The 16018-nt window shown below is 34.2% G+C and overlaps 1 protein-coding gene across 1 annotated transcript in view; it reads left to right on the top strand.

Moving 5' to 3' along the window:
- Chc (clathrin heavy chain) overlaps positions 1 to 16018 on the top strand; it is a 533133-nt gene that overhangs the window by 271140 nt on the left and 245975 nt on the right. The window contains exon 16 of the mRNA XM_090400150.1: positions 4980 to 5050. Within this exon, the coding sequence (XP_090256276.1) occupies positions 4980 to 5050 (71 nt within the window). The remainder of the gene's footprint in view (positions 1 to 4979; positions 5051 to 16018) is intronic.

Here is a 16018-nt window from a genome sequence, read left to right as displayed (position 1 = left end):
ATCGCAAGAATTTTAAAGAAATATGATTTATCAACTATTCACCCTATTAACAAATTGTCTTCTCATTTTCCTTCTCCTAAAGACAAACGCTCAACTTTTTCTCTTCTTGGAGTTTATCAAATTCCATGCAACTGTGATCTCTCTTATTTTGGACAGACTGGACATTCTCTTGAAAAAGGAATCCAAGAACATCAATCATCCATTCTTCACAACAAACCTAAAAAGTCTGGATTGTCTCAACACAGGATCGAAACTGACCACAGCATCTTTTGGTCCAGGACTCGCCTCTTACATAAATCCCGTTATAGGTTCGAACATTTGTTCAAGGAAAGCGTGGAGGCCTTGCTCCATCACCCCAACCTGAATCGTAATGACTGTATATCTATCAAAAATCTGGGAAAGTCTAATCAAGATTACTCATTAATTTTTATTTTTTTATTTTTTATTTATTTTTATTTTTTTTATTTTATATATATATATATATATATATATATATATATATTTTTTTTTTAAATAGCAAATTCAATCATGTTCCTACTTCAAAATATTCCATTTCATACTTAGTGATATAACATCATGTGGCGTGTTCTAATTTCAATGATCTATTGTTAGTATTCTAGCTTGTATTTTTTAAACTGTTCTTGTAATACCACTGAAGATGGTCTGCTATTTCCAGACCGAAATATTTGGTTAAATAAATATCTTTCTTGTGATTACGTGATTATATCATTCAGTGTTATGTCACAAGTATCCTCGAAACAACTATAACAGTTATTGTTTAATTAGCCTTGTACCTATACTGATGATGCCTGTGATACTCAGGTGAAAATTCTACGAATAAAGAATAATTTACGTGAGTTAATTCCATTATTATAATAGTTAGTAATATGTCTAACGCAGTATTTCCTTACTGAAACTTATTCTTTTCATTACTTCCCACAGTTTCACATGCTCAACACAGTCAAAAGACTTCAGAGTAGTCTAAGAAACACATTACAAGAGGGAGTCTGAATTCTTTTATATTTTTCTATGATCTGTCTAAGGCAAAGAATCTGATCTCTGGTGCCCTTACCTTTCCTAAAAACTGCTTGTTCCTTGGGCATCTCTGCCTCAACTTTGGCCTCAATCCTATTTAGCATGATCTTCAATGAAATTTTGCTTGCATGAAATGTCAAACTAATAGTTCTATAATTCTTGCATGCCTTCATATCACTTTTCTTATGTAGTGATATGTAAACTGACTTCTTCCAATCTCTAGGCCATGATCTTGTCTCCCATATTCTTGTAATCAATCTATGAAACACTCTCATCCCTCCATCCCCTGTGGCCTTAATTAACTCTGCTGGGATTCCATGTGTACCTGGGGCCTTATTGCTGTTAAGCTGCTTAACTGCTCTTTCAACTTCATGCCTAAGTGGGGGAGGTTCCAAATCGAAATTTTCCTGTTGAGATGGTGATCCAAATTTTCTATATCCACTGCTGTACAGTTCATCACAATATTCTTTTTATCTGTTTTTGATTTCCTACTCTTATGTTAGTAATGATCCATTCCTGTCTTTGACATTCAATTTAGGCTTAAACTTGTGCTTTAAGTCACGAACTAAATAAAACATCGTTTTATGATTGTGCCTTTCATCTGGAACTCTATTTCTTCACATTTATTAGTATAGAAATTTTCCTTGTCCTGCTTGATGGCCCGTCTGACTTCTCTGTCTCTTTGTTTTTCCAACCGCCTTCTTTTGATTAGTTCCCATGTTGAATCCAATATCCACGGATCTTTTGGTCTTCTTGTTGAACTGAGATACTTCTTCGTGCTATCCTGTATTATCACCTTGACTCCTTCCCAAAGCATTTCTGGTGAGTTCTCCTCATTGGTCCAAAAAATCATCCAACTGAGTTGGTGTTTTTTTGAATCCACTAGGAATTACTCTATTACTCTAACAACCAATTTAGTGGGATGTGCCTGACCTGGAAGTTTTCGGAGTCTTACTCTTCCTTCAGCTCTTACTAGCTGATGGTCTGTACCACAATTTGCTCCAGGACAAGTATGCACATCAGAGATGCTTGCCTTCCACTGCCAGGATTACATCCTGGCACTCCAGGATGTAATCAGTCTGGTGCCTTGACCTATCAGTGTTAGATGTCCAAGTATAGGTCTGTCATGGATGTTTCTGGAAGCAGGTATTGGTAATAACTAATCTGTTAGCACGGGCAAATTCAAACAGTCTTTCACCACGGGTGTTATGCTCACCCAGACCAAACATGCCAACTCTGGCCTGACTCTCATACTCTTTCCCACTTTTGCATTTAAGTCCCCTAAGATGTACAGTATCTCTTTTCTTTGGTAGGCAGTCCAAAGCAGTTAGTAAGTTTTCATAGAATTGCTCACTCTCTCCTTCAGGCCTATCCATGTGGGGTGCCTAAACTACCACAATTATTACATTGGTAGGCTGAGCCTTAAGTCTAATAGAGAGTATCCTATCATTAATGGGGTTATAACGAAGAAGGCTTCTTGCCTGAGCTGTCTTCAGTATCACAGCTACCTCATGTTTTGAGTCACCACCTGAGTAAATAACTAGCTTACCATCCTATCTTTTGAAGTGACCTTCTCCATTCCATCTGGTCTCTGTAATTCTCAGGATGTCAATTTTATACCTATCCATCTCTTTACAAACAATCTCAAGAGTACTCATCTGTAGACCCCAGAGACATTCCATGTGCCTATGTAAAATTTTCTTCTAAGATTAATATTATACTTTCTGTGTTGCTCATTCACAGTATCACTGACTTTTGATTGAGACTGTAATATACTTCTCGAACAGGATCCTCTGCCTAAGTCATGAACATGGCTCTGAGTATTGTGTGACAGCTGATGCAGCATGAGATGTGTTATAAGGCACAACCATATTAGCATTTTGGAGTAAAATCACTGCAAGAAGAAAGTGGCAGGGTTGCAGAAGCCCTTTCCACATAAGATGAAATAGGAAAGATTCACCCCTGACCCTTGAATACTCAAAAAGCATTGGGGGGAAGGAGCAATAAGAAAAGAAGGAAAGAAAAAAGGGGAGGAACAGTTTACAGATAATATAACAAATGTATATTACACGAAGTAAGGCATGGTCCAGCATCAGGTACCTCGGGTTTGCCATGCCTGTACTCACTAAAGTGAGCCCTTGAGGCAAAAAAAAGTGGGAAAACAATGAGAAAAACTTTTAATAATTGTTTTCAGAATTTTTGACGTAAACTTGCTAGTGATAACCACCTCATACTAGCAGGAAATTATAAATGCACTATAGACCTAATGGTGGACAGACATGCCAAGAACACTGACCTACATTTGCTACACCAAATATCAACCTCAAATTCTGCACCAAAATTGGTATCTGGAGAAGTAGAGAACTCATGCTATATCATTATAATCTTGACAGATCTATGCATAAGCAAAATCTTCACATCTTCCATCTCAGATATCACCATGGCTCCTATTCTCAGCATCTCTATTTATGGATGGCATAGTGGTGGTTGTTCAACAATAGTCTATGCTTAAATGTTCTACAGTAGTCTACACTCTGAGTGTACAGATGAACCTCATCTGTATTCATCAGAGATGCCCTTATCACCTACCAATCATTGAGTTGGTGGTTGCTCTTAGAGACAAAATTTAACATTCATGCTATTATAGCTATCAACCAAACTTGAAAAGGCAGATTGTTATTTCAACTGAAGTAAAAATAGCATATTCGAATATATTTGGCTTGTATGGAGAAAATGAAACGCCAAAGCGTGTTTTCACCCCAAAGAAATGAAACGCCAAAACGTGTTTGCTTCTCCCAGGTTTTATTTTATTTTTTCTGAATTATAAAAGTTTTTCCTCTAAGATGGAATAAATGTCATTTACCATCATACTTATGTCTAGAAATATTTCTTTTTATTCCTTTTTTCATTTTTATTGCTAGTGGTTAGTGATACGTTTCATTTTTATTGTTAGTGATACAAGGGATTAAAAGAAAAAAAATAATAACATAGTAATCCAAAGGTGTTTTGATGAATAGACTCCTAAGGATGGCCTACGTAGTATTAGATTGTGATAACTATCACATTGTTACTTCATTAAAATAGAGGTTTGATTTTTTTTACTATGAATTATATTAGGCCAGAGCCTCCATAGCTTAGTTGATATAGACGAAGAAGCCCTTTGGTCAGAAAGACTTGGGTTCGATTTTCGTGAAACGAAAATCGAACCCAAGAATTTCTCCACGAGAAACCTTTATCTGGTTTCTTTCTACTAAAAGTGAGTTAGCCTGTTTTATATGGAGGTTAAGGGCCCTCTTAACGTGGCCCTCTGAACCACGGATTACAGCCATGAATACTTACGGTCCTGCCATATGCTTAATTTGTCAGTTATATGCCAGTACCAAGCCTGGAAAATAGGGAGGGTTGGGGGACAGCATTGGTGAACTACCCTGTAAAAAGAATATTGCCAGAACACTTTGTGGCAAGAAACACTTGCCTACAAAGTTTCCAATGGTTGGATACAATTGAATGGTTAAATCAATTAAAATATTGGATCTAAAATATTTAATGTTGATTTACACTATTTGCATTCCTTTTCTGTCATTATTTTTTAATCTGAATCATGTGTATTCAGATTAAATCATCTGCATGAAGTTTTCCCGATGTGCACTCTTCTTACATATTATGAATTGTGCAGTGCATGAACATATAATTTAATAGATAGGTCTTGACTTGCATGACTGAAATTTCTGAGATCAATGATTTTCATGTAATCTTAATGTCATTGTTTTCTGAATGTTAATCATAGATCAGTAACTACATCTTCATGTCTCGTTGAACATCTGAAAGAATATCCTAACCGTCACAGACCTAAATTGCTATTTTTCATTGTTTTATCGATCTTTAAAAATATATAGTTATTTTCTTTCATCTGATTTGCATTAAATTAATTATCTTCATTACAGGCCTCTTCTATTTCTTGGGTTCCATTGTCAACTTCAGTCAAGATCCTGAAGTTCACTTTAAATATATTCAAGTAAGTCTGAAGTGTTAGTGTTCCTAATGTATTGAGAAATGAATGTATACACAGAACATGTGTACTTTAACTTTATCTCTTATTGTATTAGCTTTGATTTGGACAGTACTAATATTAAACTTGAGTAATGTGTTTAAGAAGTTGAACTGTGGTTGGTTGCAGTTGCTTTTATGATTATTCACTCTCAGAGCCAGCAGATTTTATTTTTCTAATGAAATAAAAATATTTGCTGGAATTGCTACTGGAGTAACTACATTTTACAATATTATGACTTTGATATTTTACTAAACAATAGCTAATCTCATATGTTTATTGCAAATTACTTTGAAGCTTTCTATGCAAAAAAATTTTTGTCTCTTCTATCTAGACAGCCTTATGAAAATTGGGAAAGGAAAAAAAATCGCAATTGTTGTGATTTTTTTTCCTCTCCCAATCACAAAAGTAGAAAAGCATTTAAAAAGTTTAATTTTATACTGATAACTTAGTTGGGAAATATGAATTCTGCATTACTTCAACCTTGGTATCTCTTCTGGGTCTGGCTACCACTGATGAGACCTCAAAGGTTGAATCTGGTCTGGGTAATAGCCCTTCCAATAATGCATAGACATTATACATATCTGTAAGGATATGTGCCTAGCATTATGGGATACTAAGGCAATTAATGTGAAGTCATTAGCCTCTATATATAACTAGCCCACTCATGAGGAAGCTATTTCACATGCAGACTTTGTTTGCTTACAATAGGATGATGAAACCAAGAATATAATTTCTTGATATCTTTGGTGTATACTATAACCAGGTGTGTGTGGGGGGAGGGGAGACTTTCAGCATTCTTGTGGAGTAATTTTTTTCTGCTTTTATTTTTCAAATCTTTGAGCAGCTACACTTTGTCTTCTCTAGATATAAAAAAGATTTTTGTACTAGCTCAAACATTGTGAAGTGACAGTATGGAGTTTCAATTGTCCTTTACAAGCGGGCCTTTTTTGATTACCTATTTAAACATGAATTGTCTCCCAGCACATGGGCTTTTGTCATGTGATGTTGCAAAAAAGTGCTCTGCAAATCAACCAAAATTGTTTTTTCATTTTTAAAAAGCTGTCTATGCTAAAGGATGAAAATAACAGGATGTGAATGCTTTTGCTTGATCACCACCTATCAAGTCTCAATTTAAAAAAAAAAAAAAAACCCTACTGGTCTCCATCTAACTTTTAGACTTTGAAGTTGGCCATTTTTAATTTTTAGGAGATGTGGGAGAATTGTGGATAAAACAGGTATGTGAATTTAAAACCCAGGTTTCAAGGGTGGACTGTGAATTCGAGAAGAAAGTGAAAGTTGGAAATTTTTTTGGGAGGACAGGAGAAGGATAAAATATGATTAAACAAGATTAGGATTTGGGAATAATGTTGTGTGAGCCATTTCGAATGTGCAATCTTTGGAGCTTGGAAAAGTGGAGGCTATGTTATTTCAACTTAGTGTTTTTGTCTTAGGTGTATCTGTTTTTTATTAGTTGAAGTCATGACCTACTTTTTATGTTGTGGAGCTTCCAACTCTTGGAGATTATATAGGGGTACTGAATGTTTCGAGTTTTTGTCGCATTTTATGCCTATTGTTTCTGATGATCTAAGTGTTGTTTTGTTTTCCTGTATGTACTATTACCGCTTTGTTGATTTGCTGGGTATTGTTCTGTTCAAGAACATGGGCTGCTTTTTGTTTTCCCCCATATTTTGCCTTTCTTTTGGTTACTACATATCTTATTGCTTAAATGTTTTGGGATTGGTATGTTGCAGTCATGGAAGTGTTCCTGTAGTCTTGTCCATAAAGATCTGGTTATGGCACCTGTGTAGATGATGTCAGTCTTGTTGACAAGGAAATTTGTATATTACATTGTGGTGTTCTAGTATTTCTTTGTATGTGTGAGATTTTGTAGCCTTTAGACGTGTTGCCAATTTTTAGTTTGTGGTGAACACTATTATATAGTCAGTGTGTAAATATTTATTTTTCATCCTTTCTTTTAAGCTTACACGGTGATCCGAATGCATTTTTGAAAATTATGGAGACAACTACCGTGTTTGAATAAAATGTAGATTTTAGTTATATTAAACTAAAGTTTTTATTAAAACATGGTAGTTGTCTCCATAATTTTCAAAAATGCATTTATTTTTTGTCTTTGTATGTAATGTATTCAGGATGTATGGCAGTTTAATGATTTTTTTTTTTTTTTTTTTTTGATTTGGTTATTGGATTGTTCGATGGATTTTCTGCTGTTTTGTTGATGTAATTTATTAGCTGTGTTTGGTAATTTTGGTTTCTAAAAATCTGTGTTAATTTCTTTATTTCCATGTTGAGATAATTGTGTGGTTGAAAACTTGTATGCATTTATAAATTATGCTAGAATGACTGAAATTTATTGACTAAAATAAAACAGTTTTTATGTGAATTAAAATAACTACAGGCAGCTTATTAACAGTTGATTTTACATCAAGTTGCTCTTTTTGTTATCCCATAGTGTATGATATGCACTTCTTAGACATGTATGTCATGCAGTACAGTGCAAGTTATTACCCAGACTGCTTTTCACCTTTGAGATCTCATTGGAGGGAAATGGACCTCTGAGGGCAGATCTTAATGACAGAAGTTTATAGTGTGGTATGTACTGGCTGAGCAGTCTTATTTTTGTAACCTTTGATGATGCCAGTTCTTTCTCTTGTTCTCTCTTTCTCTGATGTTGGTCCCATGTCAATCTTCTGCCTAGTTGGTTAGCATTTGATTCTTTTTAAAGTTGGGGAGTGGGAGTGAGAAATGTTACTAATAGCTTTCATTGACAAGTTAAAAGTAGCTATCAAATTTAGCACAAGTTCATTGTTCAGATTGGACAAAAGTGATAAAGGAATTAGCTTTAAAATTTGGAGTAATTAAAAGCATCAAATATGCAGGCATATGTTACTTCTGTCATGTTAGTTGTGTATACAGCAGTGATCTACTGATGGTGTGCTGCCTGGCAGAAGATTAGCAGCTTTGAATTGATCATTTTATTTGTAGATCATGGTGGCTTTTGGCATGTCTAGTGTGCAAAGCCCTAAAGCCATTCACATGAAATAGTCAACAGGATGGGACAATGAAGAAGTACAAATCTTCCACTTTCAGTGCAGATGAAATTCATCCAGGTCTGTAGTGAGGCACAAGGCTAAGAAACCAAGGGCATTAATACTGTGCACATAATTTTTTTACAACTTACAAATTTTCTAGTTCATGCAAAAGGATTACTTTGTTCCTGAAATCAGGAGACATCAATGATTTAGTAGTAAAATTTCAGAATACTAGACTAAGGTACTTCAGATTCTCCGAGATACTTAACAGCCAAAGTGGAATAACTGGTAGGAGACCTCCACAACCTTTAAGAACCCAGAAGACCAACTGGGCCACATTGCCTGATGTCTAATCCTCACAAAGTACAAAGTGGCTTCATTAGCAAAAGGGGGCAGTGAAAGTATAAAAGACAAAAATTAGGTGCAAAAAAAAAAAAATTATCATTACAAATTTTGATGATATAGCTGTTGTATAATGTAAGTAAAGGTTGTAGTGGATGCTTTATTTTCCAAGGAAGCGTACCAAATGTAAGTTATAGCTGATCAGCGTTGAAGTCCGACAACAGGTCTTAACAAGCAAAGTGCTGATGGGTGCACACTTTCAAGTGATCGGGATTTTACAAGTCCGGTATGCATCGGCAGGAACATGGCATGTTATGATTTGTTCACTGTATAATACTATAAATAGATGAGACCTATGAAATCTGTTTTAGATTGTTTCTGAATTGTGTGACAAGCAGTTAGCAATTTGATGTAATGCATAAAAAGTTTAGTGCATATTTGATACCTAGTCCTGTACCTTCTTACACAAATTACACGCAAAGCAAATTATTGTTGTTCCAATAAAATAGCAGGTTTCATGTGAGTGTTTTTTTACCTTTCTCATAAAAATAATTTGTTTTAGGTATGTGAGAAATTGCATTCTAGCAATTTTGTTTTTTACAGATAATATCATAGCTGAACCCAAGAAATAATGTAGACAACATAATATCGAATATTTGAAATATGGTTTATTCAGTTGCCTACAAACAAAACATTACGAATATGCCTGATTTGCCAAAAGGTTTTTTCAAATGAATCTATGAAGACTTCAAGATTCTAGACTTCTAGAAGAACATTTTACAAAAGTTCATGCTGATATAAATAAAAAAAAAAAGATAAGATTTATCGTATTTTCCAGTACTTAAAGAAATTTTTTGGAACAACTAACATTGGCAGGTATTTTTCAGCAGCATCCAAACTAGATGCTGATGATGGGTTGCACACCTCTTACAACATTTCTTTACTGATTGCTAAATCAGGCAAACTGCATAATGTCAGTGAAGAACTAATCTTACAGCTGTTAGTGAGGTCATACACACACAGTACTGCACAAAGCAGCCTCTGATATTATCAAGAAAATTCCTTTCAGAAATAACACAGTGCAATGAGGAATTGATGAAATGGCCCAGGATGTTGAAGACTCATTATGTGAGTATTTAAAAACAACCCAGCTCTCTATACAACTTGATGAGTCTACTTTACCAGAAAATGAAGCCTTACTTTTAGCATATATACAATACATAAATGAAGAAAAAATTTGCCAAGAATTATTTGCTGAAAATTTGCTAACTGACACTAAAGGAGAATCGATATTTCATGCACTGGAAGAGTCTTTTAAAGAAAAGAAATCCCTCTGATTATTATCTTTCAATTACTACTGATGGTGCTCCAGCAATTGTAGGGCGCTATTGCAGTTTTATTGCATATTTCAAAGTGGCAGTGCCAAATATATTCACTGTACATTGTCAACATTTAGTTGCCAAATACCTGAGAGATTGCTTATATAGGTCATTAAATTATGTAATTATAGCAGTCAACAAAATCAAGTCATTAATTGAATGACAGATTGTTTGAACAACTTACTGAAATTAATATTGAAAATGATGAAGAATTCAATTGCTTTCTGCTCCATACAGAAGTTCGTTAGCTATCAAAGGGTGCATGTTTGAATCGATTTTATCAACTCTTTGACTCACTGCTACAGTTTTTAGAAGACAGATGATTCTTTACAAGCCAACTTGATTAATTTCAAAAGTGGCATAGCTTATTTGACTGACTTGTTTAACAAAATATAATGAAACAAATCTACAGCTCCAAGGAGATGAGCTGAATTTAATAAAAAAATAAAAACTGCTATTTCTGCTTTTGTGTCAAAACTTGTCTTGTACAAACGAAACTTAGGACAAGGAAAATTTAGCCAGTTTCCAAATCTATGAACAGTGGAAAAAATGGAGGACGTGCTCAGCTATCATCAGCACTTGGAGGCTCTCTGTTGTGATTTCAACCAATGATTTAGATATTCTTGAAATGAAAAGACCTGATTGGGTTTTGGACTTTCAAAACCCAATCTGGTATTTTGTTTCAAGGACCAACAGTTCTGGTTGCAAAAGCAGATGCCCATACTTTATCCTGTATTGTGGACTGTAGTAAAAAAGATTTTAATCACATTTCCATCATATTTAGTGGAATATGGGTTCAGTGTGGTCACAAATTTTTTAACTAAAGAAAGAAAAAAAGAAAAAGACTTCAAATAGCTGATTGCAGTGATTTAAGAATGCTGCTGACAAATAGAGCCAAATATCAATAAATTGGTTGCAGCACACCAGGCTCATCCTTCTCATTAGGATTGTTCTTAATATTACTGATCATTATTTACTATTTTATGTAGAATTTTTACATATGTGCAATTTGTTTTCTTAATTTTAATAGTGTTATTAAATTTTCTGCTCCAACTTGCTCTATGTTTACTTGCAATTTGTTTCTTATTGTTGATTTCAATAAATAGTTTTAAAATATCAGTTCCAAAGTATCTTATTTCCAAACTTCAAAAATCTACTAGATGCATAATAAAACGCAAATTTGTTTCTGTATCTGTTTGTTTGCTTCAAACTCGATGCTGATCAGATTTTTATGATTTCTTTTATATGTATTAGGCAGAGCTGGTCAGGTCTTGGAAAGTAGTTTCCAGGGAGGTGCTAAATAAATTTTTTTTTTGGAAAAAGGGTCGTAAGCTAAATAAGTTTGGGAACCACTGTTCCAGATACTGATAGGTCAGTAGTTAGACACCAGTTTTTGCACTGTCTTTGTACAATGGAACTATCATGTTATTTCCATTCCTTTGGGATTTTTCCTGAGCTGAGGCTCAAATTATACAAATATCTCAAAGACCAAATAGATTTTTAATGACCATTCCTTTGGCATATATACACTGATATTTCATCTATCCTCATTGTTGAATTCTTATTCAGGTTGTTCAACAGTTCTAGAACCTCTACTTGTGCATCTCTTGCCTTCATCCCATGTAGCATTGTGTGTTATGATATATATGCCAGTTTGATATATCTTAGTGAATACTCATTTAAACAATTGCATCTCCTTCTGACACAAAGGTACCATCATCTACTTTCAGTATTTTCCCTCATTCATTCATTCATTCTTTCTTTTACTTGCACTATGATGATAAAATTTTGGGTTGCCTGTAGCTTGCACCTTATTTCATAAATCCTCATCCTTCTCATAGTATTCTTTCCACATCTTATGGATCTTTTGCTTGATATTGCATCTCCACTTCTCTTCTGTCCTAATTATTCTTTGAAGGGGACACAATTAAAATATTGTATCATTAAAGCATGTTTTCAAAGCTTTCCATGGGCTGCTGTTATCTTTTCCATTCGGATAACATGAGACTTAACGTAGTATTCTGAGTGTCATAATTTCCTCCTTTGTAGTTCAGCATGTAATGTGTCCTATTTTGCACATCTATATACTTAGCTACTACCCAGGTTGTATGGCATGTTCACTGTCACCAACTGGTGGCAAAACAGTTGCATCCTTACTGAGCACCCCTTCTGACAATATGATTAAATTGCACTTTGACCCCTAGTTCATTCTTTTACATCTTTCTTGAGAAAGATGTTTTGCAATAGCTCAGTAAATTCTCCATTGGTATGACTTTTCTCTGCTACCAATCAGTGTTTGGATAATAATTTGCTACCCATAATCACTTGTTTTAAATAGCTATTGGGATAAATTGTTGAGGCATTTCATAGTCCTCCAGCAACTGTATTGCCAGCTCTAAAGCAGCATTCCACTATATGTTTCATTCTGTTCAATTTTAACCTTATACTCAGGTGGTCTCAAACTCAATGCTACAGAGAACATTATTTCTTTTATTGGTTTCATGAGTTTCTCCCTTAACAATTCAAATCATCTATCATTAATAGCACTTTCTCTCTTGCATCTCTTCTGTCCTACCTAAAAATACTTTTGTAGCCTCTACACTTGATTCTGGTAACTACATATGATTCTTAGTCAGGTGTCATCGCTTATGTCATCTTAGATCCCTGCATTATTCACCAAGGCAGTTTATTCAATCACTCTGTTGCTGTTGGTATTTGTATATAGACATTTCCATGTGCTTGATCATTAGAGCAACTTCTTACCCAAGTTCAAATATGAAGAATATTTATCCCTTCACTAGATTCATAACTATGCTTTTTGATATTTATCAATTTGTATATCTTAACTGTGTGTGAACATATTCTTACTGTTCCTACTATGATGATCTTAGTTTCTCTGACTCTGCATTAGGCTTCACCATAATTTCTGCAGGTTCCTAATGTGAAATTATTCAAAGTGCATGACATCTCTCCCTTATGCAAGTCTTTTCTGTCAAAATTTCCATACATATCTTAATAATTTCTTTTGCACAGCTTACACAAAAAGAACTTATCATAACCTCTCCTTAACTTAGTACTATATTTTTATATTTTTTAGGACTAACAGTTTCTCTCGCTTTTCTTTCTTGCTTCTTCTAGAAGTTCTTTTATATCCTCGATGTATTTCTTCTTTGAGGTCTTTCCATCCACTGCTGGATGTTGCGCTCCTTAACTTTCCAGTTATTTGCCTTTTTTGATCTTTCCTTCTTTTTGACCAAAAAAAAAAAGTAATAAGTGGATACCATCTTTTAACTGCTAATTCCATTTTTTAACTACTAATTTGGCTGGCCCATTTCCTTGCATTGCAATATCTCACAATGTCCTCTTCTCCAGCCATCTCCCTAATTCCATCCTCTTTTTGTGGAGCGTTCTTCTTTAAGGCCTTTTGGACCACATTACCTGTTTTTCCAGCTTTGTCCATGTCTCACTTCTCTAAGTAAACACTAGAATAATGCATATATTAAAATGACTTTTGTTTTGAACATACAAATTAATCTCATAATGACCAAAATCTTTGTTTCCTTCTTGATTCTTTATTTTTCTTTCTTGTTTTTTCCTCTTAAAGTTCAAACTTTAAACCCTCTGAAAAAGATAGTCATTCACAATTTCATTACAATTATCTTCCAATTTTAGCTCATTTTATCAGAATTTGTCAGTTTTTTAGTTGTATTAATTTTTTTTGTTTTGCTTTCTGCTAAGTTTATTTAGCATTTCCTGAACTGATTATTTTCTTGCTAACAGAACAATCTCATTTGCAAAATGTTAACTGATTAATGTTTTCCCAGTGACATTAATTCCATAGTTTTTCCCATGAGACATTCCTAACGACATTGGCTCAGATCATTTCTGCTACAGTCTAGCATTTTTAGACTATCTTGAATTATCTGTGTCTTCAGGTTTGTTAATTGATATATCAAATTAGTAGAAACTATAATAACATTCATAGTGAAGAATTTATGGAGACAACACACGTGTTAGAATAATTACTTGACTTAACATTAGGAAAATAACATTTGACGTTTCAACCTCTGTTTCAACCTCTGTATTGAGGTAATCATATATATGAGATGCAAGTTACATGACACTGCATTATACAAAAGTAAAATGAATCTAAATGCTTGTTAATCTTTTAACCTAGCTTCTCCTTTTGTGGGAAAAAAAGATGAATAAAAAAACAGAACTACATTAAACAAGTCCTCTCATATTGAGATTTTCTTCTGGGCTTGTTCTGGTTTGTTATAAGGGTTGCAGATGGGTGCTCCACATTCTTGGAATGATTGATTCGTCATTTTTGTTCAGGTTTAGATAATGTTTTAGCATTTCACAAGCTTCTTTGAATTTTCTTTTGAACCAGGTTTTGGTGTAGTGTTGGGACTTGGTGCCTTTCCAGTCAATTCTGTGGCATGTTTGGAGTGTGGTCTGATGACCTGTTTTACCATAGTGAAGGTATTTAATGTGTCATTTGTGTTCGTCTTTTCTGATTGGGATAGTGCATCCTGTTTCTGCTATATAAGGTAAATTATAGGTACATTGGATTTTGTAAACCCCTGGGTGGGCCAGGTATGGAAGGGGATCTTTGGAAGAAGTAAATTTCTTAATTTTGTTAGGGGTTTGAAAGTAGTCATAATGTTGTATTTAAGTAGTGTTCTGTCTATTTTTTCTGAAATGTCCCTGATATAAGGTATGGCTATGGCATTCTTGTAATCTTTTTTGTTTTTAGTGGCATTTTTATGGAGGATTTTGTGAACCGTTTTTTTATTTTTTTTTTATTTTTTTATTATTGTAGCCATTTTTTACAAATGTTTGGTTAATGATTTCAAATTCTTGGTTCAGAGCTTGTTCATTACAGCAAATTGTTAGGGCTCTGTGTTTGAGGGTATTTATGACTTCGAGTTTTTGTGTTGGATGATGGTATAAAGCCCAGAAGAAAATCTCAATATGAAAGGACTTCAGAAATGTTTAATGTAGTTCCGTTTTTAATTTATTTGTATTAATTTTTTATTTTATTTATTTTTATTTTTTTCCCACAAGAGATCAGGCTAGGTTAAAAGATTAACAAGCATTTAGATTAATTTTAATTTTGTATAGTGCAATATCATGTAGCTTGTATCTTATACATAATGTATTTTTCCTGATGATCTCAATACAGAGGTCAAAACGTTGACCTCTGTATTGAGGTCTGATTTGAGAGGGCTACATGGTGTGTAGTGTTTGTGGATAGCTCTTGAACAGATAATTTGATATTTTGAGTAATAATTGGTGAATTTGCATAGTGTTTACATACTATTGTTTACTTTTAGTATTTTAGCGTGTCTGGGTGATTTTTTGTGTTTTTTGAGTATTTTAATTGTAAATTGATTGATACGATTATCTGTGCACATGGCTCCCATAAAGAGGAATACAAAGATGACGTCCAGGTCACCATATTTGTCTAAAAATTTTAACTTAAAGGATTTGATTTAGTGTACCGTTTGCGAAGTGTATGCATTGAGGAGAGTGGTTGGGGTCTGGTTAAACAACGATAGTGGAGTGAATGTGTGCAAAAAGTGTAAAGAATGTGATGATTTAATGAGTGTTTCAGGTCGTGTGAGTGATATCGTTGTTGAAAGTGAGAATCTAGATAACAGTGATATGCGAGGTATGACTGGTGATATTTGCGAGGTAGTACCTGATTGCTGTGAAAGTGAGAATGAAGGTAAACATACAGAACGATTGAATGAATCATTGGAGAATAAAAATGATGACACTGACGCAATGAGTAAGATCGCTTTATTACCCAGAGCGATACATAGGGCAAATCGATAGCTGGAGCGTTGGCAAAAATATTTACCAAGAGTGTACCGACTAATAATTGGCAAAAGTATGATAGAAAAAATAAGGGTATGATGGGGAGTGTAAATAAAATGAAAGAGCGAGTGTTGTATGGAGATTCCTTAGTAAGAGGTGTGTTAGTTGAAAGTTTAACAAAATCGTACCAACTTGGTGTGAACGTTAAGAATGTAAGTGAGTCAATTAGAATGCAAAAGCAGCGGGTGAAAGAATTGATAGTGGCAGGTATAAATGATTTGAAAGGAAACAAAATGGCTATGAGTGAGGATGTGAAGGAATTGCCTGAGGTAGCA

This window comes from Typopeltis vanoorti, chromosome 11 (assembly GCF_054136105.1).
Source record: "Typopeltis vanoorti isolate ZY-2024b chromosome 11, IOZ_Tvanoo_1.0, whole genome shotgun sequence".
Taxonomy (NCBI): Eukaryota; Metazoa; Arthropoda; class Arachnida; order Uropygi; family Thelyphonidae; genus Typopeltis; species Typopeltis vanoorti.
This window is presented reverse-complemented; position numbering and strand designations above follow the sequence as displayed.